General features: G+C 36.9%; 1 protein-coding gene and 1 non-coding gene across 3 annotated transcripts; one reads left to right on the forward strand and one right to left on the reverse strand.

The window, feature by feature from the left end:
- Positions 1-144: 144 nt before the first annotated feature.
- Positions 145-9891, reverse strand: LOC101310988. The gene is made up of 5 exons (XM_004298125.1): positions 9798-9891; positions 9599-9651; positions 2317-2715; positions 807-2127; positions 145-707 (listed from the first exon to the last, which is right to left on the reverse strand). The coding sequence occupies exons 1-5, from the start codon at positions 9889-9891 to the stop codon at positions 145-147; spliced, it is 2430 nt and encodes an 809-aa protein (XP_004298173.1).
- A 644-nt stretch (positions 9892-10535) lies between these two features.
- LOC101293478 lies at positions 10536-11804 on the forward strand. Of its 2 annotated transcripts, XR_184492.1 has the most exons (4): positions 10547-10779; positions 10877-10971; positions 11111-11265; positions 11348-11804. It is a non-coding gene; the product is annotated as an uncharacterized LOC101293478 (transcript). The 2 variants fall into 2 exon arrangements; XR_184491.1 differs by having other exon boundaries at positions 10536-10779; positions 10887-10971; positions 11111-11804.
- The last annotated feature ends 4505 nt before the right edge of the window (positions 11805-16309 follow it).

Consider the following 16309-nt stretch of genomic DNA (forward strand, 5'->3'; position numbering starts at 1 on the left):
TCCCCGCACGACTTACTCTGGGTTTCAGGATGAAATTTGGGGTGGGTCGTGTCAATTAATCCAACAATATATCAATCCAGTCATTTGATCAGATGCTACAGTAGTTCAAATAAAATCTTAGAATTACAAAAAACAACACTTTTGCTACTGAAAAACAACCTTTCTTGCATTCTTGGCTGCAAAAGTTTCAATTAAGCTTGAATGATCAAGCTTTTGAGCCAACTCTTTTTCAATCGACAACAAAGCTAAACCATTCAATCTTTCCTGTGACATAGTTGATCGAAGATAAGATTTGATCAACTTTAATTTTGAAAAGCTTCTTTCAGCAGAGGCAATAGTAACCGGTATGGTTAATAGAATTCTATAAGCAACCCATGCATTTGGATAACATTCATCCCTTTGCTTCAAATAGTTCAATACATCAATCGCTCTTTTTGCCTCTTTTGGTATAGCTCCTTTCAAGTAGCGCAACTCATAAAATAGATCACGCCCAATAATGTCAGAATCATCACCAACCTTCAACAAACTTTCAAGTTTCATACAATAATTCATCAAACTTTTATTATCAGCGGACTTCAACTTCTCCAACTTAAATAAAAATCCAAACTCTTCTTCATATTTTTTAAATTGCTCAAACCTACTTTGAAGCGAAGAAAGTGCTTGATCAATTATATAGAGAAAGTAACTGACCTTAAATGATTCCAAAGCTGATTGTGCCAACTCCTCTTCACTATCGCTATCATCAAAATGCTTTCTTTTCCGGGTGGTTCTCTTTTCATGGAATACTGCTTAAACTTTCATCTCACTTGCAATTTCTTTAGCTATGATCAAGGCATCATTAAATCCAGTTTCTCTGTACTTCTGGATAAATGAAATAAGCTTCTCCAATTCTTCAATGGCAACATCAATATGCATGTCTTCGGTTTGCAGAACTTTACTGACAATATTGATAGCATGTAATAAATCATACCAAATAACCATCCCGAACAAGAACTCAAAATTCCCCATTTCATATGTTGCCATGCATTCGGCTTCACACCTTGTTTTGGAATCAACACCATTTTTTCCCAAGTAAGCTAAAGCCTCTCTCATTTTGGGAGCTTGGAATCTAAATGTTTTTATACTGTCAACACGACTCTCCCATCTTGTTTCAGACAATGGTTTAAGAGTGAGCCCTTCCACATGATCCCTGAAACCTTGCCATCGCTTTGTAGAAGATGAGAAGAATGAATATATCCGTTGTACCACTCCAAAAAAATAATCAGCTTTAGGAGTACAATTAGCCATATCACAAATAGCAAGATTTAGACTGTGATAACCACAAGGCGTATAAAATGCTCTAGGATTTACCTCAAGGAGTCTCTTCTGCACACCTTTGTGTTTTCCTCTCATGTTAGATCCGTTGTCATATCCTTGTCCTCGTACATCACCAATATTAAGTGCATGAGTGTCGAGTGCATTTTTAAGCTCGTTAAACAATCCTAGTCTTGATGTATCATCCACCTTTAAAAATCCCAAAAAGAATTCTTTCACCACAATAGGACTTGTTGTAACATCAACACACCGGCCAACAAGAGACATTTGTTCCTCATGGCTCGCATCTGGAGTGCAATCAAGTATAACTGAAAAGTACTTTGCCTCTTTGATTTTTGCAACTATGGAAGCTTTTACCTCATTTGCTAGAAGCTGAATCATTTCATTCTGGATCTTATGACTCAAGTAATGGTAATGAGTTTCTTTTTTAAAAACACGCCGAACCTGTTCATGCATCACTAGATCAAACTCAGCGATCATCTCAATCACTTGTAAGAAAACACCATTGTTCTCCTCACACAATTTCTCATTGCTCCCACGAAATGCCAGATTGTTTTTTGCAAGTCTTTTCACAACGGCCATGATTCTGAACAGTACTTGTCTCCAATGCTCTCTCTCCTTCTTTGTTTGTTCCTCCAAACCTTGATCAATTGTTGCATTATTTTTCAATCTTGTTTCAAGTTCAATCCAACTAGTAAAACAATCGACGTGATGCTTACTTTTTTCATGACTAGCAAGTCTGGCACTCACATTTTTCCAATCATTCAATCCTTCATTAGCAAATTGACCCAACAAAGTCTTGTTGTGATTTTGCTTGAACAATTTACAGCAAAAACTTTGTCCAAAGAAATTGAGTACACTAACCACCTTCTGTTCTTCTTTTCACCATTAGATAAGACACGAAAAATAATGTTTGGAACTGAAATGTCTCCCCATGGCATCTTCTGGAAAGCTCAAATCAATCTCTCTTTTAGGACCTCTTTGGACTAAAAAATCTCTGACATTTTGTTTTATCTTCTCCCAATTTCCTAGATCATCAACATCAAATGGTAAATCAAATGTTGAAGTTGAATCTTGTTGATCATGTTCGGCAACAATTATTTCTTCCTCATTCATTGTGAGATCTCGTTCTTCCATACTACCACTATAATCTGCATCTTGTTGATCATCTTCAGCAATGTTTATTTCTTCCTCATTCATTATGAGATCTGGTTCTTCTATGCTACCACTATTATCTGCATCTTGTTGATCATCTTCAGTAATAATTCTTTCTTCCTCATTCACTCTGAGATTTGGTTCTTCCCCATTACCAATAACATCTGCATTCTCGTTCTCGTTCTCATTCTCATGCACATTCTTATCAGTACATGTCTGTTCTTGTTTCTTATTTGGCTTGAAGTACTTATTGATAGATCCAGATTGAACTTTAGCCAATGCATCTCTCTTTTTCTTCTGTTTTCTTTTTTTAGCCCCTGAAGGATACTTCCTAATTGGAGCCATGATATAGCAATCTGAAAATAAACAAGCATGAAATTTAATTGGAAGCAAATCCTATTCACAATGACAATTGTTATAATCAAGTATGGTGGCTAATGTTTAGTTTGGTACTTTGGTTGAACTAGTAAATAACAACTATATAAGACTATAACTAATAATTGATTCACCAAGAACTGAAGAACAATACTCGTTGAAAGGGTTAGGAACCAAACAATCAAACAATAGGTCAATAGTATACTGTATACACACAAACAAAAAAAAAAAAATTAGTCTCATCTATTCAACAGTCATACAATTAAACAAATAAGCAAAACCATGGAATCATAAAATTGCAGCAATTCAATGGAATCATGGAATTAAAGCAAGGCTGCAAGGGCCTGATCAAAAAAAAAAACCAAAAGAAAGAAGAAGAAAATACCTGGTAATATGAACAAGGATTATGGAAGAGAACTAATCCTTGAATTCTTGAAACGTGCCTTTTCTGGAAAAAAAGAGAGGCAATATTATGGAAGAGAACTAGAGAAGAATAGAATCTTTGAAACGTGCTTTAATTCCATGATTCCATTGAATTGCTGCAATTTTATGATTCCATGGTTTTGCTTATTTGTTTAATTGTATGACTGTTGAATAGATGAGTACTAATTTTTTTTTTTTTGTTTGTGTGTATACAGTATACTATTGACCTATTGTTTGATTGTTTGATTTTTTTTTTTTATTGCAAGCAAAACCTTGGCCGATTTGCCGCAATAGATGAATAGAATTATGGAAGAGAAGTAGAGAATTAGAGAAGACGAAACGTGCCTTCTTTGGAAAAAAAAAAGAACGGCAGTATAATTTTTTTTTTCATTATATATAATTAGGAGACAATTTTTTTTTTGGGCCCATAAAAGTTGGGGCTCTAGGCCAGCGCTTGCTGGGCCTATGCTCAAGGCCGGCCCTGGTGATGGATGGTCTTGTAATTTAAGTTTGCTATTGAACAAAATGTAAAGCTTGGTCTAGCCTTCCTCTTTTCTAATTTTTATTGTTTCCTGGCATCTTTAAAAGCAGCAAAACAAGGATTTATAGTTGTACTAAAAGGATTCTACAATTACCTTTGTTACTGTACCGTTTTACAATTCTTTAGAAAGGAAGTATGTTAAGAGTTACATCTCACGTTTAGCTCACTATGTATCTTTGAAAGCAATTGAACAAGGAATTAAAATTGTGTTCAAAGTTTTATTCAATTTCTTTTGGTTACAGCTCTGGTTTACAACTTTGGGAAAATGAAGGTATTAGTATTTCTTGGGAAGTTTAGTTCTCATGTTTCACCTCCTTGTTTTTAACATAATGATTCTTACTTCCTCTAATATGTCAACTCAGCAGTTTTAGTTATGATGTTTTGCTTCATTCCAAGTTTATTTAAAGGGAAAAAAAAATATCCACTAATCTTTCTTTCGATTTAATCTATCACTTTAGTCATACCCTAAGGTCGGGGTGTGACACGTACCCAGCTAAGAAATTCAAATTGCCTCATGGTAGGCAAGAACCCCCGTATTGAGCGCTAGAAACTTGTACTCTCAAAGCAATGACATGACTAAAACTTCTTGAGGTCCCCGTGCAACTCTATCGAAGCCCACACTATCCGTATCCCAAAATGAACTATGAATATCAATATTGATCAAAGGATGAAGTGGTAGTGTCCAAGTGACTAATAAATTGTGATGCACATGCTCTTAAATGAAAGAGTTGTAGGAGATTAAAAATAGGATTGTTGGAGAGAGAAAACAATGAGACAAAGGCCATACATGCTGACTTATTCGATACCAAAAGGAAGCAACGTACATGTATCAACTATCAACCTATTGCTTTCAATACAAAAGCACCAAAGAAGATTGTAATAAATGACACCAAAGTAGATTTAAAGAAGAAAATAGTGAAATATGGTGTCAGCCAAGTACAACACATCATGAATACAATGCAAATGTGGTTGTGGAAATCTAAATATACTGAAGTACAACTGCCAAACTTCCATAGATCTCGTACAACTCCATAAAAAGATGCACCGTAGTTTCCCATCTTAAGAAAAACGCACTGGGTGGACATATGGAAACCTCTTCTTTCAAGTCTATCATCTGTTAGCATCATTCCATGTAAAATCTTTCAAAGTACAAAGGCTTTGGCTGAATTGCCTAATGCTAAATTACTTTTTACTAATACAGTTTCTACAAATGGCAGGGTCGGAACAACTTTACTATTTTTTGTCATTATAATACCCGAAGTGTTATCCGAACAAACCACTTGGTCACTTAAAGACTCATATGGTAGAATAGCAAGGGAAAGCGAGTGCGGTCGCGATCTGAGGAAAGACATCATCATATATATTAGGCAAATCTCACTGTTCATAGACAAAGAACACACTTAACATCAAGTTGCGCCAAAGTCTGTGAATCCATTAATGCCTTTCCAAAAACTTCTCATATCCAATTATCATACCACAAACTTATCTAACCATCATTACCTATTATCCAACGAAGTTTAGAGAGAAGAGCTCTCCATAATTTTGTCAGTCCAAGCCAACCAGAAGACTTCTTGTAATAAGTACAAGGCTTGTACCCAACCCACAGAAAGTGTGCTTGAGAGAAAATAGTTGAAGGAGAGGCATTTAAGACAATGTCCCGTCCATGTTGTAATAACATGACTTGGTTTAACACAACTAGATTCTCCAGGTTTAGACCACCTCTATCTTTTGTCTATTATACTTGATTCCAAGAAACCAGAGCTGCTTCATTCTTTAACGGATTCATATTTCTAAGGGTCATCAAATGGGCAGGTCGGTCTTGCCCAGCCTAGAACCAATGGGCTCAAGCTGGGCCACAACCAATATTTTCAAATTTTAAAGCCAAGCAGGATTGAGGTTTTAAAGAAATCAAGGCTTAGGGTCGTCCATGTGTCCAAGGCCATAAGGCTTTTCGTGCTGTAGACGAGTTGAAGCCTTTGAAAACAAAAGCGACCAACGTCGGCCCAAGCCCAGTGCATCCAATGCGACCACACTAGCAGAGGACCACAAGGACCAATATGACAATCTGTGTGTGTGTGTGTTATCACACGGAGTAATTAATGATTGGTTGACTTAATTAGCTTGACATTGAATATATGACATGTGGCAAAAAATGGAAAAGATATTTTCCTCTCTCCCATTTGGTTGGCTTAATGCCTTAATCACATAGTCCATCTATTCTTTTTCAATCCTGACCTTCAAGTTTTCTTTTCTTTTTGGGAAAACCAATAAGAGCCACCCACGTTAAAGGATTATCTTCTCTCTTCTCTCTGATGACCATGCATTCTTGAGAGATATCACACACCAGTGCATCACCAACCCCAAAAAATCATGCATTACGGCTGGGATCAAAACTACAAAAAAAAAATCAGTATTTTCAGAAAAAAAAATTTATATAAAAGGCACAATTACTTTTTTCGCACTGGACATTAAATCTCTTAAATTTACGTAAATCTATAAAGTGAAGGTTTGCATACGATAGTGGATGCACATAACATAGTTTATGTATAAACAAGATACTATACATTAATTTACACATTTGTATTATTATTTTTTATTATCAATAAAATTCAAATTAAGGGAAAGGGTGGGCTCCTGGAGTGGGGTAGATCCTTCGCCTTTGGGCCTGAGGGTGAGACTAATTCCCTACATCATCTATCTCCAAGGAGCTAATATCGTCTAATCCTTAATTTGGTTTGACAAAAAAAAGTTACTATACATTAATGACTTAGTAATAATTAAACAGCGAGAATAGATATTGAAACGACTCTAATAAAATTATCCAATACATTATTCTATTGAGCTTCTAACAGAGCATAAAATTTATGCTTTCATACAAAAGTAGATGCACCACATGCACTACATTGTTGCATGGATGATAACGTACATACAATTTGTTCTATTGGTATCCTGACTCTTCAAGTTGAACTTTATCATAGGATGGGCACCTGCGTTTCATCTAGACATGAAGCCCAAGAGTAGTGATCGAGACTTTTTTGTATGAAATTTATTAAGATAGGAGCATGTTGTTTATCAAGTTTTGTGGTGATTTAGAAACCATGCAAATCCTCTTGTTAACATCTTTGTCACACCTCGAATTTTAGATAAATAAAAATTTCAAATTCAAGGCATGATAACAAAAAATAAAAAAATCAAATAATACAATCTGACGTTTACATAACTTGAGAAATCAAGTAAATGTCACACTCTAAAGAGCTCACTACAATTTTACAATCAAAATAAAGATATCCAACTCCTAACAAACAGCTTCTAGATCCCTACGTCTCAATCTTGAAAATCCTCACTTGCAAATTCAACCTCTACACAGTGGATTGGTGCACCGGGTTGTAAACAACAAACCCGGTAAGTTTTAATAGCTCGTATGAGTAAATCTATAATAAAAGACTCAACCCAACATCACATATGAATAAAACTGGTAATTCCTGCATTAGCAAACTTAGTTCAGGAATCACCTAAAGGTAAGAGAATTAAAAAGAGAGAAATAAGAAAACGTAACAATTCACAATCAAACAAATCATAATGAAATCCTGCAAAAAGCATAGTTCAAGAATTCCACTAAAAATCATACAATTAAAATTAAAGGATCTCCTGTATTAAGCATAGTTCAGGAGATACTCAAAACAAGGAATTTAAATGACAACACATAAGAACATCACACAATCATTTTACTACTCTTACTTATGAGTTAGTCAACACTTAGTTATCCCCCATAAGTAACCAAACAAACACATACTCATGGGTTCATCAACACTTAGTCATCCCCCATGAAATATCGACAGACAGACTAGAGCTCTATACTGACCGTAACCAATCACCCGGCCAAGGCTTGGTTCTTGGTCTACCACGAAGGCTCCTAATCTAATGCACACAATCATCAATAAAGCACAATTCCACAACAAATGCACACAATCACCACTAAGACACCATTCCACAACGAATACACACAATCACCACTAAGACATCATTCCACAACAAATGCACACAAACCACTAAGGCACCAATAATTACATTAATAGAACCAAAAATATTAAGGTCACAAGAACCTTAAAAATAATCATTTAAATATGAAAACTTGTTTTCTCTTACCTATGAGCCGTTGGCGATCAAACTCATATATTTTAAAACAAAACAAAAACATAATTTTTTTTTATAATCATCATAATCATCATCCTAATCAAAATCATCATCATCAAATCATCATTACAATCATCATCATAATAATTATAATATTGGTCCCAAAGCGAACCTTGGTGAGATTTTACTCACCTCAAATCCAGCTGCGTCTTCGCACGCACAACACAAGCATATAGCTCAAAACGACACTCCACAAGTCACCTAAAAATAAAAACGTTAACCTTAGTAACTATCCAAAAACAACATTATCCGACTCGAACCGAAACTCATGTCCTAACCCTTAAGTTTGTCACTCGAGACAAATCCTCCTCCTTGACCTCTAAAAGGTCGCCGAAACGTCCTACACGTCTTATAGAACTACTAGCCAGATTCCCATGTTCAAAATTACTCAAAATTGAACTGAACGGAACTTAGCACCGAGGGGAAACCCTAGCATGCAATAATGGTAGCCAAAATCTATAACCCACATATCAACACAAACGTAACGAAGAGTACTACCTAACCAGCATCACAAAACACCATAGACACTACCGGACGCACCGCCACGTGCCACCACAGGCGGCGGCAAGTGGGCCCCACACGCCACCCTACCAACCTTCAAAATAGGGCAAACTCACAACACGAAACTTGTAGTGGAAAAGAGAGAAGCATCTTTTATACATGAGGTTTCACCCCAATCGGTTGGAAAACGCTGAAAGGTTGGAATCCACCACCACCACACTACACCGAGAGTCAAGCTTTAAGACCACCAGAAGTCAAACTAGGACGCCAAGGAGCTTCTATCTCGACCGGTTGCAAGCCGCATCGCCGCCGCCGAAGGTGAGAATCCCGACCGGTTCTCAACCTAGAACTTCTAGGCTTCGATTCGCACGAACCACCACGAATCGGACCAAGCCATTACCACATGCAAGGTTGCGCCGCCGAGATGAAGCGATTCCGACCAGTGCCGTCGCCTGAGTCGGTCGGAGTTGGCCAGAAAAACCGGGTCGGGTTGACTGGGTCCGGGTCGGGTCGGGTAGAGAGCATGGATTCTCTCGGGGTCGAAGAGAGAGAAGGAGAGGGGAAGAATTTGGGTTTCTGAAAAATATGAGGACCCAAAAGGAAACTTTCCTATTTAACCCAAACTTCGTGTAATGCCACGAACTTCCGTTGACCAAAACTTTCTCATACGAAGTCTGTTTTACACGTGCCACGTGTCTACGAACTCGTATCGTCGTGCTCTACAACTTCCGTGAAGGAAGTTTCTCGAGAAACCCAATAGATTAGAAAGTCAACTCTTGATCCTTTAGAATCATAAAACCGTTTCAGGTAATTTATGCATCCGAACGCTTCCGCTCTTCTTTCGAATCTCAAAAACATACTAACTTCTAACTCGAAAATTTCCAAATAATATTAGAAACTAATATCAAAATTTCGGGGTATTACAATCTTAATGCTGCAGGCAATAATGAGCACTATTGGGAGCAGCAAATGTGTTGAGTTGCAGAAGAATTTGAGGACGATTGTTGTTATAATCATTCTAGGTGGAAGGTAACCCAAGACCTAGAGTGAAGTCTAGAGTTGTCGTCAGTCTTCTTAAGCTGGTAAGGCTTAGACTTGCTTAAACTTAAGTCCATAGTCCATGACTTCCATATTTTGAAGCAGGTGACCTGATAACATAAAATGAATAATCAAAATTAGAAATAGTAAAATTAGCCTACAGCTCATGAGGATAATGAATGGAGAAAGTATTTATAATAAAAAAGTATAAATCAACTGATTGAGTGTGGAAACGATTGTGAATGAGTGTGTATACCAGTCTGGTAAATCATAGATTCAATGAAGAAATCATACGTGGCTACCATCTTCATCATCTTCATGGTCTCAGAAGCATCAGAATCCTTCACCATTTTCTCTCTCTGCAAAACCAAAATTTGATCAAAAGAAAATGTTCACTAGCTTTATGCATATATGAAGTTTTTAGGTTATGTATTTATAGGTGAAATGAATGGGTTTATAGAAAGAACATTTTAGAAGAAACAATGAGCAATCACCATACCGCTTTAAGGTTTTAGGTGTTTCTTAAGACATGTTGAACATGTGCATCGAATTCTGTCTTTGCAAAAAGGTTTTAGGTGTTTTTCTTAAGATGTGTTGAACATGTGCGCCGAATCCCCTTTTTGCAAAACTTAGGAAATAAACTTAATATGTACGAGATATGTTTTTGTACCAAATACAACCTTAAATACAAAGGAAATCATTCTTTTCTGGAAAGTTCATATCAATAATTTGAATATGTTCATGAACATACAACATAATTAATTACATAGGTAAAATATTGTATAGTCCTTGTGGTTAGTCTTTGTGGTTTGAAGTTGATTTCTGTTTAGTCCTTATGGTTTTATTTTAATCTGAATAGTCCTTAAAGTCATAATTTTTCATCCAAATAGTCCTTATGGCGAGAAAATTGTCGGAACGATTATTTAGATGAAAAATCCTAGTCAGATGTTGCCCTTTAATGAGGTTCTTGAATTCGGTCAAAAGCCTATTTCTAGGGTTGACCCGTCTCTCTCTCTCCTCCTCCTCCTCTCTCTCTCCCCCGCAGCCATCTTCTGTGCCGCTCTCCTGCCGATTCCGGCCATTCCAGACGGCAAGACCGCCACCAAACTCTTCCTCTTCTTCTCATCTACAAAACCTAGTCCATAGATCACACACGCAACCCAATTCAAAGGAGACTGAATGAAAAGAAGAGCTCGGCTATGTTCTGCATTTTCTGGTGACCGATTCACGTCCATGTGGTGAGAATCTTCTTCTCCTTGACTATATCTATAGACCTGTGTTATTAGATATTCGGTTTGAGTACAACTTAACAATTTGGGTTTTGTGGTTTCCGAGTTTGCTGCAGCCAATAACACTGACGACGGCTCCGAGTTCCATCCGGCCGTCGACCATTGGATTGGCCACCTTCTCCTTGAGCCTCAGAAGTCTGGGTAAGTGACTTCCCCTCTCGGTTCAACTTTGGGGAATCTGTGTTCTTGAAAATATTAAGATTCTGGGATTTGAGGTGTTTATGAGTTGGTTGTTGGGTTGTTGTTTTGGGTGACTTAGATATGTTCTTTTCACTAATAGGAAAGAAGAGGCTGAAAGGAGAATTGGGCAGAGCTACTGCGTTGGTGGTAGAGGAATGAACCTCAGGTTCATATCCTCTTTTGGTTCATTTGGCCGCAAATTGCTGAGTCATTCTTTAGAGAGGCTGAGATCATTTTTAGGATTTTGATATTAAGGTGAGTAGCTGCTGAGTTTACAAATTTGGTTTATGGCTTTGGGTTAGTTTCTCACTCATGGTTGATGTATGAAATTGGCAAGGTACGTTGGCGATGAAAGTGTTAATGCAGCTAAACACCTTTTGGGTGCTGAGAGTAAATTATAGAGTTCCATTTTGAGCTTTTAAATGAGGTGAGGGTGAACTTTATTTTGGAAGTTTGTTGGTAGCTAGACACATACAATACAATTTTGCAAAATATGTAGAGCTATAAAAATTATATTGATTGATGTATTGTCTATTGGGTACAAAGTAATGGTGTTTTTTCATTGTGATGCTTAACATTTCTTGCCAATAAGATTTTTCATTTTCTGCATTTGATCAGATAATCATTCAATGTAATTTTTTTTACTAAGTTAAGATACCAGAAATGTGAGGCCATAAAGAACAACCGGCAATGTAAATGTAGAGTTTAAATCAAAAGAAGACATCACTTATATATCGCTCAAGCTCATTCATACAATAGACAAATGTCGCCTGAAAATGTCGAAAACCTAAAAGATATCATGTAGTGAAAGCTTAAAGCATATCAGACGATATATACCTATTGTTTTAAAGAGACCAAATGAAAAAAGAAAAAATATATGTTGCCTGAAGATCATTCACCCAATGCATATGTGTCGTCGTACTACGTCTAGACTAGAAACAACATCAATAGTATGTCGTGTGGATTCATCCAGCGACATATAAATGTAGCGTGGAAAAGTTTACATTCTAATTCACCAAGTATATGTCGCCTGTAACATTTTCACATGACGTTTAAATGTCGTCTTTAAACAAATTAACCTACACATATATGTTGTTGTAAGGCATATTTCTCTCTCACTCGCAGTTATAAGGTGACACAAAGAGCTGTGTCGCCTCACGGCAAAAAAAAATATGTCGCCTTCTAGCATGTTGTTGTTTAAACTATCAAGCGACATATATACCGTGTCGTCTTATCTCAATTCAGACGACACAAAATGAAAAAAGTCTTCTGTCTCCTGAGGTTTTACAGGCGATACAACATTTGTGTCGTCTGAGAACCTCATCAACGACATGCCAGAAGGCGACAAGAAATGGCATAGTGCTATATGTTAACAAAGGATAGTAATTCGACAGTGACAATCGATATTGAAACAACTTCTATCAAATTATTTGATAAACTATTCAATTCTAAAAAAATAAATTCTAATTAATAGAGCACAATATTATGTTTTCTTACGTACTAAAGTACTACACGGGCTACTTGAGCTCAGTTAGTTTTCCCTTCGCAGGTCTTATTATCTTTGCAGTTTCCTAGTCTCATCGACAAAGATTTTAGCACAGCAAGATACTCTAAACGAAGGGGCGTGTATGTTTTCACTAGCTGTTATTGATGCTTACTGAGTGGTGTGAGCTAAAAGTGCAAGTTCCAAGCACCCTAGAGTTTATTACGTACTTCAAGAGGCCTAAGGCTGTTAGCCATGAACCTTGCCTAACTAGGTTTTAAACCCTTATTGGTCTTGACCTCATCGGTGGGTATCATTGTGGTCTCTCAGGCCAATAAGAGTAGGGGAGGATGTCCTAACGGCAACAAGAAAAAGCCCGATGTATGTGGTTTCATTGCTAGTAGGAAGGTACAGGAAGTCGAATTTCAAGTTTGAAGACGAACATGATATCTGTGCTCACTTCTCGGAAAGCCTTATCTACATAGCAAGGTCTCAGAAGATTTAAAAATAACTCAGAGAGAGGCTCGAATCCCACTCTGGCAGTGTCATTTATTTGGTTACTTAGTTTGCTGACGATCCAAGAGAAATTCATGTAAAATTTCAATTAGGACTTTTAACATTAACTCTAGTATGTTGTGACTTTTTTTTTTTTTTTGGAATTATAATGAAATGGGTAAACCCATTAAAGGAACCCAAATAAGCCCAATTACAATCAAACTAAGAAAAATTACCACTCAGCCCAATCCACATAGAAAAGGTAAAAGAGGGTAACCCTAATTTTTTACATCAAACCTTAAAATGTTAACACAACCGTCGTCGCCTTGTATTGAAAAACCCTAGCTGCCGCTAGTGACCAAGAGGCAGTGAGATGTGCCAAAATGAAGGGAAGATGTCTGATAATCCGCTGCCAAGAAAATCTAACAACACAAATCTTGTCAAAACCAAAAGGAATAAGGATGAAAGAGAGAAACCCACACCACACAAAAGCCTTCTCTTCTCTACCGAAGGAGCTCGATCTGAAAGAAAATCGAGGCCTCCAAATTGGAACAATAGCAGTAACCAAAGAACAAAACCGACGGTCAATGGGGGGTGGAATACCCATGCGTGAGCACCCATAAATTACTTGGTAAGTGATCAATCTCACTTTTAAAATGTGGTTTTCTATCGTAGATGGAGGGGAACTCTTGTGAGGTTGTAGGTGAGGGGGATGATGTTGGTTTTCATAATTGAAAAGGTTGTTGGAAGTTCGGCAGAATAAGGAGGAACAAAGTCCTCTATGGTTGAACATAAGTCAGAGAAAACCACAAAACAGGTAATAGCACATTAAGGTGAAAAGGAGATCGAATCAATCGATCACAAGAAGAAGAGAAGAGGCCAAGAGTACCCACCCCCCAACTCTCAAGCCTTTAATCTAGATCTGGAGAGATCTAAATCTAGGCAAGAAAGAAGGGGGAGGGGCTGAATTTTTCATATGTACTTTCTTAGAGAGGCTCTCATTTTTGCTATAGTATGTTGTGCCCTTTAAAGTGTGGGCTAGTGCCACTTTAGTCTTTTTCTACCTATCAATGAACTGACACCCCATATTGATAAAACAAAATTCTTATAATAGGTAACATGAATTAGTTACTCGAAATAATACTTACGTTGAACAGGTGTATCAAGTTAGTTTTTTACATAAATTAGAAAATTACTTTAGAGTTTAAGGTATTTTTTTTAAAACAAAAACAATTAACATAAACTATTCTTTTTGGTTGGGGTAATTACCATTCTTTTGTTGCCTGGTGTCAAGCTGCTGCTCCAAAACAGGTTGGAGGATTAGGTATTAGACTTGCACATCTTTTCAATAAAGCTGCTCTTGCCAAACTAGTTAGCTTGGAAAGTTCTAACTAGCCTACTAATTGGTGGGTTCAGTTAGTCAAAAATAAATATATTAAGAGGATTCATTTCCTCACTATGCATAAAAAATTGTCTTTCTGATTTGCTTGGAAAGGTATCTTGACTCTAGGTATCTCTTAATTTCTTGATGGTCTAAGATGGATCATTAGTGATGGTACCTCTGTTATATTTTGGAAGTTTAATTGGCTACTGCCTTTTCCGTTACGTTTACTGATTCCTGCTGATCAAAGACTTTGTAAACACGAAAAATCCTGTAACGAATAACAGAAAGACATGTGTACAAATAAAATATTTGTATCCATGAGTTTGCGGGTTACAATCTTTATGGGTATTCTTATAACACGAATGTCCTCTGATTCGATCTCCGATGTTGATTTGATCCAAGGGTGATGAGGACTTGATCTTGAATCGAACTGTTGTAGTTTGAACTTCTTATCGTCTTGACGATTTGTAGAAGAAAGTTGACCAAGGGTCGTAGAGGCTTGATCTTGTTGGATTTGGCCATGAGAGGTGTCATGTGGTGAACATTCTTCTGCTTGATGGCGGATTAATCGACACGTGTGTTTGGTGGTTGTTGATTTCCCACGAGCTTGTTTAAGAACTTGGTAGAAGTTTTGATTTGTTGAATGGCTTGAAGACGAGGGTTGATCAAAGGTCGTAGAGGCTTGATGTTGATCGAGTTTTGGCCATGAGCAGTTCCACGAGGTGATTGTTCTTCATCTAAAAGTAGGTGGAGATGTCGGCTATTTGGCAGCTTGGTGACTCTTCAGAGTTTGACAACTTGTAAGCCTTCAGATTGCATTGGTGAAGGAACCGTCTATTTGAGAGCTTGGTAGTTCTTCAAAAAATTTTTTTCAAGACTTCTGAGCTTTCGGAAGTAATTTGTACTCTCTGATCGGGAGTCCTCCTCTTGATATGAGAGAGATATTTATAGTGTCGATGCTACTCCGTTTATGGAACGTATTGAAGACACCGTTTTAATTATACTTCCTCAACGATAATAACTAAATCAATCAATTTTGATTGATTGATTCAATTATTATTAACATAATTAAATTAATCAGTCTTAATTGATTGATTTAATTACGACCGATAAGGTATAATCAATTTTGATTAAATGTCCGACTTCCATTTCGGCCATCAATCTAATTTGATTGAAATCTGATTGGCGGGTGACATTTAATACTTGCTTTTAGTCGGGATCGACGATTTGGGCTTCAAATCTTCTGTGCCCAAAACTCTGTCACTCTCCATGTTTCCCTATAAAAATCTGACATTTGGCAATTAATCCTAACACCTGGCCATTTCATTATCAGCACTTTGACACCGTTAGTTAAACTTCTGTTTGTTTTTCAGACTTCATTGTTTTACGCCATGTCTCTTACAAGTTTCCATAACCAAATAAAATACACTTCCAATTTCAATTTCAAAGCAAGGGGTTCAAGTTTTCATCTCTTTGGCTAGGTTGGAAAATCCCTTGCTTGAAGATACTCTAGAAACATTCAACTAATTCTTTTTGTAATTGGGTTTTAATTCATTCGCAGTAAAGCTTGAAGATACCTGAGAGACATTCAATTATTCTTGTAATTGGGTTTTGATTCATTTGATTGTAAAATAAAACATGGGTTCGTCCATTTTTCTTATTTGGTATTCATTATAATTGGAATTTTGAGGAATCTATTCTAGCTTATCTGTATTTTACGTACATCAATAATTTGAAATCTGCAATTGGTGCTGATAGCTTTGGTTTAAGAAGGTTTGGGTCAATGTTTGAACGACAAAGTTTCTAGGTTTTGCATGCTAAAAGGTCTTGACTTGAATCTGGTTATACTGGGTTCTGCTGTTCTTCATTTGAACTTCTAGAATTGAATAGAAAATTTCATCCCATGCTAGCAAATCATGATTCCGGTCTCCACAAAA

The sequence above is a fragment of the Fragaria vesca genome, linkage group LG4 (genome assembly GCF_000184155.1).
Source record: "Fragaria vesca subsp. vesca linkage group LG4, FraVesHawaii_1.0, whole genome shotgun sequence".
Taxonomy (NCBI): Eukaryota; Viridiplantae; Streptophyta; class Magnoliopsida; order Rosales; family Rosaceae; genus Fragaria; species Fragaria vesca.